The 17,244-nt window shown below is 39.4% G+C and overlaps 1 protein-coding gene across 23 annotated transcripts in view; it reads left to right on the top strand.

Annotated features, from left to right (window-relative positions):
- UBE2U (ubiquitin conjugating enzyme E2 U) overlaps positions 1-17,244 on the top strand; it is an 84,728-nt gene that overhangs the window by 33,656 nt on the left and 33,828 nt on the right. For 19 of the 23 annotated variants that reach the window (XM_044944896.2, XM_045166140.1, XM_045166138.1 and 16 more), the window contains one exon: positions 8,081-8,129. The exons of the other annotated variants lie outside the window; for them this stretch is intronic. In XM_044944896.2, coding sequence (XP_044800831.2) covers positions 8,081-8,129 — 49 coding nt within the window. The remainder of the gene's footprint in view (positions 1-8,080; positions 8,130-17,244) is intronic. 23 annotated transcript variants of the gene reach the window in all.

Genomic DNA, 17,244 nt, shown 5'->3' with positions numbered 1-17,244 from the left:
ACCTCCCCAATCAGCAGGCCTTGCTGCTCAGGCTCACTCTTCCAAAATGATCTCTCTTGTGCTTTTTCTCTTCACTAGATGTCTATGGTCTCTTCTTCTTTCCCTTTCTGGGACCTGCCAGTTCATTAAATGCATACAATTTGCAATGAAGTTCAAGTGCTTTTCCACAGAGCATCTGAATCTGATGCAGTATTGATCAGGCATCTTTTTCAGTATCTTCAAATATGTCATGATTGTCACGGAGTTCTTCAGAATTCTCTTGACAATTTTAAGGCTGGTGTGTCCACAGAGGAATGGTACTTCTTGAAGATGATCATATTTCTGACCAACCAGAATCTGTAGGATTCCCTTGCTGTATCCTCTCCACTCAGGAAATGTTTGTGGAATGAGCAAATGAATGATACGTATCTCTTAATCATTCATCAAGCCCTACAGTACTATCCTTGCACAAGAATATTCTATACAAAGCTATATTCCTCATATTCTGGTGAATGGTAATTTAACCGGTTGTAAAGAATTTTCATGATAAATGATTCTGTGCATTAGATTTTGGTTTTAGCCTGAAAGAGAAGGATGAGAAGAAACTGGAGGACAAGGTGGCCTTTTCTTTTCTTCTTTTCTCTCAGGCCAGTATCACCCTTCATTCCTTTTAGTCCTCCAGCTTTGCCATCAACCCAGACAGGAAAGCTGTCCAGGTTGCCAAATCACCGAACAAATGAGCGACAAAGCAAATAGTGCTTTGGCAGGTTTTCACTGTTTGCTTTATGTGTGTTGGTGAAATATGTGGAAATCCAAGACAGTGAATAGTTTTCAGCTTGCCTGCCCTCACAGCAGGACTGGAGGAGTACCTTTAGTGCCAGGAAGAAAATGATTTTCTGCAGCTTCATAGGGAAAGACTGCTGTAATGAAGCAGAAGCGGCTGCTATGCTGGAAAATAAAGTGCAAAAAACCATGTTCACTCTAAATTAGATGGTTGTATAGTACCATGTGGATTTCTGAGAAAAACAACATCCAGTGAGAATTAATTACCTATAATGACTTGGGCTTCCCTGGTAGCTCAGCTGGTAAAAATCTGCCTGCAATGCAGGAGACCCTGGTTCAGTTCCTGGGTCAGGAAGATCCACTGGAGAAGGGATAGTCTACCCCACTCTAGCATTCTTGGACTTCCCTGATGGCTCAACTGGTAAAGAATCTGCCTGCAGTGTAGGAGACCTCGGTTTGATCCCTGGGTTGGGAAGATCCCCTGGAGGAGGGAACAGCTACCCACTCCAGTATTCTGGCCTGGAGAATTCCATGAACTGTATAGACCATGGGGTCGCAAAGATTCAGACATGACTGAGCCACTTTCACTTTAATGACTTGGAAAAAAGGTCTCTACTACATTACTGCAAGAATCAGATCTCATATTCATTTAATATACTAATAAAGAGGTCTAGAAAGTACATCAGAGAAGGCGATGGCACCCCACTCCAGTACTCTTGCCTGGAAAATCCCATGGACGGAGGAGCCTGGTGGGCTGCAGTCCATGGGGTCGCTAAGAGTTGGACACGACTGAACGACTTGACTTTCACTTTTCACTTTCATGCATTGGAGAAGGAAATGGCAGCCCACTCCAGTGTTCTTGCCTGGAGAATCCCAGGGACGGGGGAGCCTGGTGGGCTGCCATCTATGGGGTCTCACAGAGTCGGACACGACTGAAGCGACTTAGCAGTAGCAGTAGCAGCAGCAGAAAGTACATAGAAGAAATTATCATCCCATTCTCAAATAACACAGAACTGGAGTAGATAATTAATTACATACATGAGAAACTCAAGAGGTAGCTAACTGTATCATCTCTGTAGGCATTAATTTTAGGCTACAACAATGTTGTCAATGCCTAGTAGCAGTGTCTGGCTATAGGTATTGAATAAACATTTGTAGATTGAATGAATAAAAAACACATAAACTTGGGTCCTGATTTTACTTCATAGTTTACAAAGTGCTTTCACGTGCATTTATCCACCTGATCCTCAGCCTCTTCCTCAGTGAGGAAGCTGAGGATCAAGATGAAAGGATTAGCCCAAGGCCACACAGAGCTAAGCTACAAGGCCAGAGAGCCAACCTGGATATTCCCATTGCCCCTCCAATGGGGTAATGCAATGAAAACCTCCAATTTAATGCAATGAACATAAAGTCATCCATTTGGAATCAAAGAATTAAATTTCCAAGTACAGAAGAGACCTGGCTTCATGGCAGAACGTTGGTCTATGAAAAACCATCAGAAAACTCTTTGAACAGAAGCCTAATGTGAATAATAATTAATTAATAATAGTAATAATTTACCAAGCATGTATAAGATGATAGCTTTCCTGACTCTGGTTTGTTGTGCCCTCATGTAAGCATGCTCAACTTGGAGTCTCACATTTCCTGTGCTGAAGAAACTGTACACTTAGCTAATGGAAGGAAAGCTAAAAGGCAGTTGTAAAATCCGTTTTCAAATATCTGAAGGGATTTCCTATAGAAAAGGGAAATTTCTTCTCCATCGTTCCAGGATACTAACATCAGACTAATATTAAAGCTACAAGTCAGTCATATCTTCCCCAGAACTGGGAGGTTATAGCCACTGATGTCCATGATATACAGGTTTCACCCTATTTTGTGTCAGAACATACTTGAATACACCAGGGACTTTTTTTTTTTCTCTGATAATCAGTGGTCTGGAATTAATTTTGTTATCCTAAGCCCAAGACTCCCATTTGGTATGTAGACATGCCAGTGCCTCTCATTCCCCCAAGTTTGCCTACCATCTGCTGTGTGCCTGAAGAGCTAGGTCTTTGCCTTGCTGGATTGACAAGAATGCAGAAGCTGTGAGCTCAAACCCAACTTTTGGAGATCCCAATGACGTTCCCATGTCTCGGCAGCCTCTTCTCCTTGTGACCTGGGCTCTGACCCCCTTACTTATAGTTTGGGTGCTCACACATACCAAACTGCCTGGAGCAGTCCTGGGGTAATCATGTTGAGTTCCCCCTTCACTCCCCCTTCACTCCCTTCATTCCAGTTTGGGCAGTCAGTTACAGTCATTGGGTTAGCTGATCTTCCTAGATGTTGCATTTGCAGCATCCCTCAGGGGAAAGTCCATCCAGCAGGTCCCAGCCGACCAAACACAAGGAAAGATTTTCTAACTATTCAAGTCACTTACGAACGGGCAAGACAGTGTTGACAGGTGGTAATCTCCCCATCACCAAACGTATGCTTTCATAGCTTTTGTTCATTTGGCAGAGCTTAATGACTTGATTTTCAGGGATGTTGTCAAAGAATATTTTGCCCAGTGTCAGGAGTTGGACAAGGGGATTTTTCAAGTACCTCCCAAGTTAGTTATATTTCAATTTGTTTATGAAAACTTGGAGGTCTGGAAGACACAATGTATAAAATAACTGTGTTGCCTCCTAGATTCTGAGTAAATTAGAGACTTTCTGTTACAAAGGGATTTCATATATAGTGGTCCCCACTTATCTACCATTTCACTTTACATTTTTAGCTATCTGTAGTCAATTGCGGTCTAAAAGTATTAAATGGAAAATTCCAGAAATAAATGATTCATGAGTTTTCAATTGTGCATCATTCTGAGTAGCATGATGAAATCTCTTGCCATCCGGCTTCATCCTGCCCAGCATGTGAATCATCTCTTTGTTCAGCATCTCTCACCTGTTAGTCACTTAGTAGCCATCTGTGTTATCAAAGGAACTGTCTGATAATCTGAGGTATCTTAGTGCTTCTGATCAAGTGACCCTTAATCATGACCCCAAAACACAAGAGTAGTGCTGCTGGCCATTCACACATGTCAAGAGAAGCCATAAAGGGCTTCCTTTAAGTGAAAGTTCTTGACTTAGTAAGAAAAAATCTCATATCTGAGGTTGCTACAATTTACAGTAAGAACAAATCTTCTATCCATGAAATTGTGAAGGAGAAAGAAATCCATGCTAATTTTGCTGTCATACCTCAAACTGCAAAAGATATGGCCACAAAGTATAAGTGCTTAGTTAAGATGGAAATAAGATATTAAGCTTGTCCAAGATATTTTGAGAGAGAAAGAGACCACATTCACATAACTTTTCTTGCAATATGTTGTTACAATTGTTCTGTCTTATTATTAGTTATTCTTGTTAACCTCTTACTGTGCCTAAGTTACAAATTAAACTTCATAATAAGTATGTTTGTATAGGGAACAAAACATAATGTGTATAGGGTTTCATACTGTCCATGTTTTTAAGCACCACTGGGGGACTTGACTGCAAGGAGATCCAACCAGTCCATTCTGAAGGAGATCAGCCCTGGGATTTCTTTGGAAGGAATGATGCTAAAGCTGAAACTCCAGTACTTTGGCCACCTCATGCGAAGAGTTGACTCATTGGAAAAGACTCTGATGCTGGGAGGGATTGGGGGCAGGAGGAGAAGGGGACGACAGAGGATGAGATGGCTGGATGGCATCACTGACTCGATGGACGTGAGTCTGAGTGAACTACGGGAGTTGGTAATGGACAGGGAGGCCTGGCATGCTGCGATTCATGGGGTCGCAAAGAGTCGGACACAACTGAGCGACTGAACTGAACTGAACTGGGGGATTTGGAGGGTATCTCCTGCCAATAATGAGAAACTACTGTAAGCTCATACATCTTATCTTTTATTTTCAGTTTGTCCAAGTGAATTTTTACTTCTGTGTGGTAATATGGTCAAATTGTTTTTTGTTATCATGTTTATTTTGATATTTAAAGGATGCACACGTGCATACTCAGTCACTCAGTTGTGTCTGATTCTTTACAACCCCGTGGACTATAACCCACCAGACTTCTCTGTTCATGGGATTTCCCAGGCAAGAATACTGAAGTGGGTAGCTATTTGCTCCTCCAGGGGAGGGGATCTTCCCAACGCAGGAATCAAACCAGCATCTCCTGTGTCTCCTGCATTGGCAGGTGCATTCTTTACCACTGAGCCACCTGGGAAGCCCTATTCAAAGCATAGAGTTCATATAATTAAAAAAAAATCTTTGGTTGAAACAAAATGTATAAGAATATAAAAATAAATAATAGTAGCCAAACCTAAGGTAATAATTTTTCTCTTAGCTAGGCATATTCCTTTAGCTTTTGTTAAAGGAGAGTCATTCTACTAAGTTTCAGATTCTTATCTAAATAAACTATAATTTAATTACTGACAGTCAAAATACAAGAATACAGAAGAATTATAGAAATATTAGGGAGATTATACTACTAATTCACATTATGTAGTACTTAAAAAAAAATGATTGTGCAAATACATCCCATTCTGCTTACAATGAGGAAGATGTGATAAGCATTTGATTCTTCTTCAGTTTAAGTTCTCAATTTGTTCACTGTTCTTTTTAAAGTCCTCATTACAATAAAACAAGTTTTAAAGAAACTTGTTTCTACAGCTGAAGCAGATGAAGTCTCAGAATTTCAGGTTTTTTTTTCTTCAAAGGGAGTATTGGTTGTTGAGTATTCCTATAAGAATTCCATTTCCTCTGGAAAAATATTCTTTCTGAATATCAGCAGAAAGGAACTTAGTCCAGTAGTATAACTTACTAATTAAGGAACATGAGCTTTAGCACCATCATTCAACCATAATTTTGTTGTTGATGATTACAGTATTATCACAGATAGATCTGATATCTACAGGTGTCAGGCAATGTAAAAATTGTGACTTTAACAGGGATAGTGTGTGTGGATCTGTTTGCTGGGGTTACAAACCTCGTTTTTTCTGTTTGTACTTCATTGCACCAGAGAGTCTAATAGCTTTTAAGCTAAGTTTTAAAGCAGTTTTACTAAAAATCTTAAGTATTTATTTTCTATCAAAGAAGTATTTATTCATAGCTTTAAAGGACAAATAATCCAAATCAGTTTTTAAGGAAATACAGCAGATTTATAACCCCCACCATCCATAACTAAAAGCTGCCCCCACCCCCCACAAGGTACCAACAGCTTTCAGCACATTTAGCTGTTTCTTTTGGAATTAACACTCTATTTCTAAGTGTATTCCATACTAAAATTCTAGGATTTTCAGTTTAGATATGACTCATGGGCTTCTTCTGAAAGATAAAGATTGAAATCTTATGATGCCATCTCCACTCACATTTTCTCTCCCCTATTCTCCTAGTATCATTCATTTACATTAATATGACTTTGTAAATATTCTTCACAGATGAGTCCTGACTGACTTTTCTTTTCTTGGACAAATGGCCTGTATTTTTATTCCCCTGGTTTTGTTTTTTGGATTTATTTTGGTTTGTGTTTTGGAAGAATATCTACCATTTATTCTTCTCCCAAACTTTCTGACAAAACTGTGAAGAACAGTTTTGGTATTGTTTGGTTTTCCCCCTGGGAAACTCCTTTGCTAGGCGCTCATTCATCCTCCTCTTCTAGTTCTGAACTGGCAGTTCTCTCACAGGAATCCTGGGAAGACCTTTCTGCCCACCTACTGAATGGGAGCTCTTACATGATCTCTCCTTTTCTTCCTGGTTGGTTTGCTCCTTCATTTTGTTGAAACACTTCTGCCAGGAGCTTCCTAGGACAGGAAAGCTAAATCTTTCATTACTTCACATGCCTAAAAATGTATTCACTCCACTCTCATATGTTCATAATTTGGTTACACTTTAGTTTGAAAATAGTTTTCTTTCAGAATTGTAAAGACTAGTTCCCAGTATTACCCTTAAGAAGTCTGCTTTCATTCAGATGTCTGCTTCTCCACATGTGATTTATTTTCAGTGGAAACTTTTAAAATCTTCTCTTTATTCCCAGTGGTCTGAAATTTCTTGATAATATTTCTTGATATAATTTCATTTTTTTTCCTCCTCATTCATCATGTAGGGCATTTCATAGGCTGTTTGAATCTCGAGCTCTAATTCTTTAGTTTTGGGCTTTTTTCTCATTTGATTTCTTTTATCATTCCCTTCCCCTCCAGTTTCCCTGTTCTCTCTTCTAAATCTCCAAAGATTTGGATGTAGGATCTACTGATCTGTTATGCAAACATTTTTAAAAATCTATTTTCTCCAATTATCCTTCTCTCTGTTTTTTTGTTCTATTCTGGAAAACATCCAGAAAAGTATGTTTCTCATTTCTTTTTTCTTCCTGTTTATTTGTTCTCATTGTTATAATTCATAATAAGGACTTTACTCAATTATCTACCCATCTTTAACTGTGCATCTGTATGATATGTGAAAATCATGGAATGATGAATGAAAATAATGAATGACAATCATTCATTGAAAAGACTGGAAATTTTGGATACAGGCTAGACTTGCTGATGGTTTTGTTTCATTATAGGATTATTCACTGAGGATCTGACCTTACCATTAGCTAGGCTTAACTGTTTATTCTGAGATAAATCCTCCAGTCATATGTCTGAAGAGAGAAAGGTTAACTACCTATACTCTAGGAGCTGGATAAGGAGAGAGAGTAAGGAATATTGCTTATTCAGTATGATCTATTTGATTTATTCTCTGTCATCAGTCCCTTACCATACTCTTGTTCTGCTGTCCCCTGAATCTCTCTGGCTCAGTCTCTCCAGAATAAGGTATCTTCCCTCCTGCCTAGGCAGTGGTGGTTGTCTGGTTGCATAGGATGAAGGCTATGTCTTTGGTATCCACACTATACATTTCACCTGTCAGGGATATCTGGTACCTCCAATTCCTAAGTTGTTTCTCAAGTTCTGAAGTGTAAATCTGTGTGTTTTTTATTGGCCTTCTCTCATCATGTCATTAGGTTTCACATTTCTATGACTTGTTAAGATGGTTACCACTTGACATCTGCTTTCTATCTTGAACATTTTTCTTGCCATCTTTCTTTTGCTCTTCTTGAGGTTTTACACCTTTTTTTTTTCCCCAACCCCATGGACTTTAGCCTGCCACGCTCCTCTGTCCATGGGTATACGCCAGGCAAGAATACTGGAGTGGGTTGCCATTTCCTTCTCCATACACCTTATTTTTATTCCTTTCTTACCATCTTATTGGGGCTTTGGAAAGAATGCACATAGGGACATATATTCAGTCTTCCTTAAGTAAACCAGAATCTTTTCATATTTTTCCTTATAGCAAAAGATGATGGTTCTGAGTCACCAAAAGAGCCAGATAAACTTAACAGGTAAGTTTTCCTTTATACAGTTCTATGCCAATTTATACACTAAAAGAACTATTTACTTAAACTGTATTTTCTATCATAATTGTATTTTCATCTTTTGACTTAGAAAAATTATTTCATTTAAATATATCTTCCCTTCCAATACCTTTTAAAAATGATTCTTTTTCAGGAAGAATGTCAAAATCTTGAGTTCTTTCTAGACTATTTAATTAAAATTAAATGTAACTATATTAGTTGCCTAGTCCTTTATTTTTTATTTCTGAAAAGGGAAAAAAAGACCCTTGTCTACATTATAGCCCGACCATTATAGATCACAAATCTCCAAGCAGTTTAGGAAAAGAATGAGTCTTGGAGCAAAATGGTGAGAGTTAGTGTTGAAGCCATTGTACCCTTGGGAGACCACCTGACAGTGTGACCTTGAACACTTGGACAGGTGTAGGTTCTGTAGCTTTTAGGTTCTCTAACATTTGCATCAGCCTAATTTCAGTAGTCAATCAGATGTAGAAAATAGCCAACCTACTAGTGCTGAAATAATACTTATTCTATCTTGGTTTTATACTGTACATCTCCAAAACAAGGATCCTCTTAGTGGATTAATAATAGTAAAATGTTCCCAAAAGCCTGAAATCAAAAGGAACGCTCAGATCCGGACTTTGTACCAGAATGTGCTGCTGCTGCTGCTAACTCGCTTCAGTCGTGTCTGACTCTGTGAGACCCCATAGATGGCAGCCCACCAGGCTCCCCTGTCCCTGGGATTCTCCAGGCAAGAACACTGGAGTGGGTTGCCATTTCCTTCTCCAGTGTATGAAAGTGAAAAGTGAAAGTGAAATCGCTCAGTTGTGCCCGACTCATAGTGACCCCATGGACCACAGCCCACCAGGCTCCTCTGTCCATGGGATTGTCCAGGCAAGAGTACTGGAGTGGGTTGCTATTGCCTTCTCCCCCAGAATGTGAGACAGTGTTATACCAAGGGGCTCTGTGCCTGGAAGTGTTAGAAGCTCAGAACAAGAAGACCCAGAACAACTGATGAAATGGTTAACTGGAACATGACAGCAGGAACATTGACCTTGTCTGTCCCCCAGCACTGAGATGAAGCCCAGCCAGTAGCAATGGTGGCATTTGTCTCAGGCAGGAGCAGGAAGAAGGGGAGACCCTGTTACAGGGAGGAAACTTTGGCCCTTTGGTTCTTTGGGGCGCTGAGTCCCTCATCAGACAGGCAGCAGGGTAACCAGACAGCACCATGAGGATCCAGCACTGATCACAGGACTATAAAATCTGGAGCCTGGAAGAAAGAGTTCACTAGAACTGTATTCAGAAATGACTCAAGAACCATGGTGAGATCAACTTGTAGTTGGTATTTTCTTGGAAAATCAAGACTCATATGACATTGAAAGGGAAAAAAAGAAGTGAAAAGTTGGGAGAGAATAATGTCTTATAGTACTGTGAGATTCTAGGCAGAGGGAATAGCTAGAGTATTGACTAATTGAGTATTGGATGTGAGCAAGGTGTGTTGGAGGGCTTCTTAGGTGTCTCAAGTGGTAAAGGATCCACTGACAATGCAGGAGGTGCAGACACCAGTTCAATCTCTGGGTCAGGAAGATCCCCTGAGGAGGAAATGGCAACCCATTTGAGTATTCTTGCCTAAAGAATCCTGTGGACAGAGGAGCCTGGCCTGCTACAGTCCATGGGGTTGCCAAGAGTTGGTCGGGACTGAGCACGCGCACAAATGTGTTATAGGATCGGAAAGAAGGCCACTGCAGCTGGAACACAGCAAGAGGGAAGAAGAGATGGGTAGGTGCTAGGGTCCAGCCCCGGTGGATCCAGGGAATTTGAATTTGAAGCGGGGACGGCGTCGGCGAAGATCAGGAAACAACTGCTTAATTAAACGTTAATTAAGGATATAAAGAGTGGTTAAATAAGGATAGCTCAGTGAGGAAATTCAGTGGAGAAAAGAGGCAGAATAACTTGGTTTACGTGGAAAGCTAATAAAATTCCAAAATAAGGAATTTGCATCACCTACGTAGGCCGCAGGCATCCTCCCGTTCTCCCGAAGGAGAGGAGACACTAAGGCCTCCCCGGTCAGATCTTAGAAGCCCAGGCAAAATTAGTGGGCTTGACAAGCCTCCACGCCCCAGATGGAAATTCAGCCAGAAGGTGAGAGAAAGAACGACATGGGGAGACCAAGTTTTGGTGAACAAGGCCCGCACTTTATTTTCCAAAGTAGGTTTTATACCTTAAGTTGTGCATAGAGGATAATGGGGGAAGGGGTAGAGTCAGCAGTAAGCCAGGCTTTCTTCCTGCAAACTTATCATATGCAAAAGTTTAGGTGATTTACATCATCTTCTGGCCAAGAGGCCTGTTAACATTTTAAGATCCTTTCTTCAGAAAACTTATTTTTCTCTAAAGGTGATTATTCTAAAGTCAGGTGCCACCCTCCAAAGCATTAGATAAAGTTGCATTCCTGTAGGGCAAAGGTGTGGTGGGCTATAACAAGAAAAGAATTAACTCAAGGGTCCGAGGTTACAAACATTAAAGGGACACAGCAGGTAAGGGATATGGAAATTTAGCAGCAAACATTGGCCCAACCAGTGAAAAACCCTTCACCAATACAATTTCTAATCAATCTTTTAACTGCTCAAAGGAATCTGTATTTAGACAGTTTAGAACATCTCATGCCTCTCACGGTTGGGAGGCTGTGAACAATCACATGTGGCCGGAAGAACCTATTCAGGCAGGCTAGAGGACTTCCAAAGGAGTTTGTAGGTTGAAACACTCTTGTCATGCCCAGGAACTTTATTAACTAGAGCTGTAAGTTAACTCTTTTTTCAGAGAGAGGTGGTGGGGGACAGCCCCCCCTAAAGTCAGAGGTGTAGGTGAGAGCACAAAGCAGAAAGTAGGCAGACTCTGGTTTTTGGGGTAGATGCTCGAGAATTTCCAGGGGGACTCCTGAGGCTCGATCCCGCCTTTTCGTATGCTGAGCCTCCTTCCTCATGACCTTTGCCACGGGCGGAATTCCTCACGCTGGCTCCCGGCAGGTAGGTAGGGGTGGAGTAAGAGATGTAGATAGGGCTTTATAAACTAGGTAAGGAATAGGCATTTTATTAATCTTGCAGTAGGAATTGGGACACAACTGGACAGCTTTTAAGAAGAGAAAGATGTAATCAGATTTACATTTTAAAAGGACCACTTTAACTGCCTCCTGGGGGATCAACTGTGAAGGATCTAAGTTGGAAACAAAAAGAATTATTTGGTTACTTTAGTAGACCAGGGGAAAGATGCGTGGTTTGGGCTAGGGCTAAGGGCATAAATGTGGAGTGGGAGATAAATGGATGAAATGGTTGGATTCAAGGCTTTAGCTTGACTTCTTTGGGGCAAGAGAGAAAGTGGAATCAAGGATTAGTAATAGATTGTGGTTTGAACTGATGGATACCCCAGTGACTTACCAAAATGGGGGAGATTGGAAGATCACACTACTGGCTTAAACTAACAATCCCAGTTATTGACGAGGATGTGATTGTACTGTAGCGCTCCTATGTCGCTATGCCTATTGACTGCCCACAGCCAGTTCAGAACACAGTGTAGCAGTTTCTTGTCATGTCAAAGGTTCACCTGCCCTCTAACCCACTCCTAAGTATTTACCTAAAAGAAATAAAAGTATATATTCACAAAAGACTTGTACACAAATGTTGATAGCAGATTATTTGTAATATCCCAAACTGAAAACAACTAAAATTTCCATCAACAGTCAATATTATATATTCAGCAGTTGAATATATAAATAAATTGTGTTGTATTTATAAACTGAATACTCTTAGCAATAAAATTGTTGATACATGCAACAACATGGAATAATACAGGCATTATGTTGAGGGGAAAAAAAAAACTCAGTAATGAAAGAGTACATGCTGTAGAGTTCAATTTGTATGAAGTCTAGGACAGGCAAAACTCATCTATGGTGATAGAGAACGGAATCAGTGATAACCCAAAGTGTCAAGGGAGCTTAACTGGGAAGGGGAAGTAGGGAACTTTCAGGACTAGTGAAAACATTCTGTAACTTGTTTGGGCTTATGGTTATGCAGGGGAATGCTTTTATCAAAACTCATCAATCTGTGCTCTTAACACTTGTACATTTTATTGAATGTAAATTATACTTTAACAAAGCTAATTTTAAAGGTATTCAACTAACTTTACAACTCTTCTAAATCTAAAGTTACTTCAAATAAAATCTTTTTTAAAAAGGCATTCAAACTCTTCCAGTAAATAGAGACAGTGAATATGTCACCAAACTTCCAAACTCTGATTCATTACAAGAAAGGAAAATTATAGGTCAGTATTCTCATAAACCTGAAATGTATAAATCCTAACCAAGATATTAGCAAATTAACCCCACTGATATATAAAGAAGGGATAGTACATGATGACTAAGTGAGCTTTGTTTCAGGAAAGCCAGATTGGTTTAAAATTTGAAAATCAATACATGTAACTCAGTTAACCAAATAAAGGAAAAATAAAAACATAGAATTATCTCTGTTAATCTAGAAGAAATCATTAATACTCGTTCATGATAAAAATTTTCACCAAACTAGGAATAGAAGAGAATTTCCTTATTTCAATAAAGGGAATCTACAGAAATCAAACCAGCTAATCTTAAAGGAAATCAGTCCTGAATATTCATTGGAAGGACTGATGCCGAAGCTGAAGCTTCAATACTTTGGCCACCTGATGCGAAGAACTGACTCATTGGAAAAGACCCTGATGCTTTGAAGATTGAAGGCAGGAGGAGAAGGGGACGACAGAGGGCGAGGTGGTTGGATGGCATCACCAACTCGATGGACGTGAGTTTGAGTAAGCTCCAGGAGTTGGTGATGGACAGGGAAGCCTGGTTTCACAAAGTGTCGGACATGACTGAGTGACTGAACTGAATTGAACAGAAATCTAACAGCTAACCTCACACTTAAATGTGAAATGTTTAATCCTTTTCTCCTGAGTTTAGGAGCAAGGCAAGTATCCACATTATCACCGTTTCTATCTGACATTGTACTGGAGTCCTAGCCAGTGCAATGAGGGAAGAAAAAAGTTATAAAATTTGGAAAGAAGACAGTAAACCATTGGTATTCACAGATAACACAATTATATATATATATATTTAAATCCAAAAGAATATACAAATTTGAAAGTTTGAAAATTAGTAAGTAAATCTAGCAAGAATCTTAGCTCGAAGATGAATATTCACAAATTAACTATTTTTATATATAAGCAATTAACATAAAAATGAAACTTTAAAAATACCATTACCACAGCATCAAAATGTAACAAAAGATGAGTAAGACATTTATGCTGAAAATCACAAAATATATATGGGAGGATTTTTTTCAAGACCTAAAGAAATAGAGATATATAATGTTTACCACTTAGGAAAGACTCAATATTATTACAGTATCAAATCTTCCCAAATTGTAGATTCAGTTCATTCCCAGTCAAAATCTCAGCAGCCTTATTTTTTTTTCTGGCAATTGATAAGGTGGTCTAAAATGGATCTAGAAATGCAAAAGGTTTAAAATAACAAAGCAGTCTTGAAGAAGAACAAAGAGGATCAACAGTCTCAGAGACGAGGACGTACTAGTAAGCTAGAATCAATTGTACTATTATTGGAGCTATTTAGGTCAGATTCCTGTCCCTATACCAGTTATCAGTGAGGTCCTGATTTAGAGCTGGGGTAAGATCCAGTCCCCACAGCAGACCATAGGGCATGTATGGAATGGGAGAAGAGTGGAACAGCTATTGAAGAGACAACCACAATATCCACTGTGACAACCTTCATGTATGTATTATTTTTAACTGGACCTGAATCTTAATGAGTATGACTTTGCACAGGGGGCAAAAGAGTTTCTAATAGAACTGCTTGTACAGACATGGATGTGTAAGATTGTGGTACACTTAGGATTGTCAGGAAACAGTTCTATGTGATGGAGCCTCTGCATGTGAGGATGAATGATGGGAGAAAAGTTGGAAATGGCCAGATGATGAACCGCCTCGAATTCTATGTAAAAGTCGTTAGATGTCATCCTATGGAAGTAGATAACCTACTGTGGCTTTCAAGCAGAGACATAATACCCTGGAATAGGGAGAGACCAAGGTAGAGCAATCAGATATGACTGGAGCACAAGGCAGAATGACAATTAGGAGGCTATCTGGAGTTTGCAGGAGAAAAATGATGAGGCACTTATCCAAGGCAATGAGGAGCCCAGCTGACACTGAGCGCTGAGGGGTGCTAAACCCCTCCTTGACTCTTTTCATGCGTGCTTGCATTGAATGCTCACAACCACCACTGGAGAAAATTCTGTCTCTGAAGACGTGAAGAGGTTAGGTAGCTTGTTCAGAGTCACACAGCTAATCAATAATGGTGCTATCGTGTTTTAACCCAAGCCAGCTAATTCCGGAGCCTGTGCTCTTAGTCATGATACTACATGAGTCTTCATGATGTAGTTGTTGTTGTTGTTGTTGTAGTTGCTAGTTGTGTCTGACTCTTTTTCGACCCCATGGACTGTAGCCTGCCAGGCTCCTCTGTCCATGGGATTTCCCAGACAGGAATACTGGAGTGGATTGCCACTTCCTTCTCCAGGAGATCTTTCTGACCCGGGGATCAAACCGGTATCTTTTACACTGGCAAGCAGGTTCTTGATCAGTGAGCCATCAGAGAAGTCCTCATGGCTTATTAGCTAATTTCTTTTTAGTGCTGAAGAATATTCCATTGTCTGAATATACACCACTTAACTTATCCATTCACCCATTGATGGCATCTTGGTTGCTTCTGCATTTTGGCAATTATGAATAAAGCTGCTCTAAACATCTGTGTATAAGATTCTGTGTGCACATAAGTTTAGAGCTCCTTTGGGTAAATACCAAGGCCTGTTATTGCTGCATTGTGTGGTAAGAGTGTGTTTAGTTTTGTAAGAAACCACCATGCTATCTTACAAAGAAGCTGTACCCTTTTCCATTCCCTATCCAGAGATATTTAAGGATCTAGTCATTAGGCTTTGGCAATGGCTGGGGTGTTGCTTGCATGAAATAGGGCTACCATGATTCTCTTCCTTTAATGATCCTTTTGGTTTCCTTCACTCCCCGCCCCCCGGCCCGTAACTGTGAATTAGTTTCTGCCCTTTCTTTTCTAAACACTTATTCTTTTGGAGTTTGTTTTCCCTAATGGTGTCATCTATCAACTTTTATGTTGATTTGACCTAAATCTCTTATTTCCAGTCCCAATTTCTCAATCACACTCCTAGAGGTCATCACCTACAACCCATGTTTAAAATTAAACTCATATTTTACTTCAGTTTCTCTAGACACTTTCTATTAATAGCAAAAATAACTGGCCTTCTGGGTTTTAGGAGAATATGTGACCCTCAAATTCCTTTACTTTTCACACTCTATCAGGCAGCTGATTCAGTCAGTTCTTTAGCATTCTCGTAAATTCATCTCCTCCCCTTCATAATCTTTGCTCCCACCCTAGTATTGGCTCTCAGGATCTCTTGCCTCAGTTACTGAATTTATTTCCTAACTGGTCCCCTTGCATTTAATCTCTCATATAATCTACTCTGCATGCTAGTGCTAGAGAAAACTCTTGCTCAAACACTGATTTCTTAGTTTACTTGCCTTATTTGAGAACTTCTGATTACTCTCTATCACCTAATAAATCAAGATCACTGAATCAACTCTAATCCATTCGCTGCCTAAATTTGAAGACCTATCATTGCCTCATTTCACCTATCTTAATTAAATGCCAATTCCTCTGAAATTGGAACTTTTCCCTCTGGCCAGTTATCTTGTTACTATCACCTCTTCCCCCAGCATCCTCTCTATGTAGGCATGAACACACCACACTCCTTGCCATCTAAGCTATTGTTAATACTGTTTCCCTGGCCTAAAATGCCTCCTTCCTTTGTCCCAGGTCTATATCCAAGTGACTCTTTCCCAAGTGGCTCCAAAATAGTTACAGCTCCCTCCTCCAACTTGCTTCCTTATTGCCACTGCCAAAGACACGTTTTTCACTATAGTCTCCAAATGTCTGTTAAATGATGTGACATTTATTATGTTAATCTATAAAGCTATTCTACTTAATAGTTCAGGTATATATCTTATTTTCCCAACAGGATAATAAACCCTGGTGTTCACTTTAAAATAATGTCTTCTACTTTTTCATATTCTTAGTGCCAAAAATAATACTCAATAAATTCCTATTACTGGTTGAAACTATAAACACAGGTATTTTTATGCTGTATCTATCCATTAGTAGTTTATCTGAATAATAATAGTAAATAATTATTGTTCTCTTATTTTAAGGGGTTATTTCCTTTATAGAGTTGAAGGTGCAGATATTCCCAAGTGTTCAAGGCATTCTGTTTTGTATATTCACACTATACTAAAGTTATACCTTTTAGGGTAATATTTTTAATTATTCTAGGGGAAGAAGAGAAAGCCCCTGAAGGCTAACAGCTTGAAATTGAACAGGACACCATTGGGAAGGGAGAGGGTCATGGGTCGTCGTCAAACAGACAGAAAACAATGGAGACGATTGTGCCTGAAGATGGTGTATTTTTTTTCACTAGACAGTATGTTGACAGTTTCCTTCCTCTTGGGTCATTGTTGTCTGCTAAATGATCTGTGACAGCAGATTGATCACAAGCTTTCTCATGCAGGAGATATAATGCAGTCTTTCATTTTGTTACCTCCGTTGCCAAATGCCGAAACATTTTGTTGGCAAATTAATGTTAGTTTAGTATATCATTTAGTAGTATAAAGCACTGAGTGTAGCTCTGGAAGCAATAATAGTAGTGATTAATTTATCTTCACCAAGTTTCAGGTTTCTACTTAAGTGTGATTACAGATGCAGTAGCACACTTGAAAAATGTTAGCCTCAAATTTTAGATGTCCATAATTATTATTTAAATAAATGAATGATTTAACACATTCAGGTATTGCCCTATTACTTTCAAAAATGAGTCAAATACTTAAGCACCTATGATTTACCTATAAAAATTAATGTTAATAACCTATTGTAACGGAAAATTTGCTTCTTCCTCCAGAGCTAGGAATTTAAAACAGACATAAGGTCTTTTAC

This window comes from Bubalus bubalis, chromosome 6 (genome assembly GCF_019923935.1).
Source record: "Bubalus bubalis isolate 160015118507 breed Murrah chromosome 6, NDDB_SH_1, whole genome shotgun sequence".
NCBI lineage: Eukaryota > Metazoa > Chordata > Mammalia > Artiodactyla > Bovidae > Bubalus > Bubalus bubalis.
This window is presented reverse-complemented; position numbering and strand designations above follow the sequence as displayed.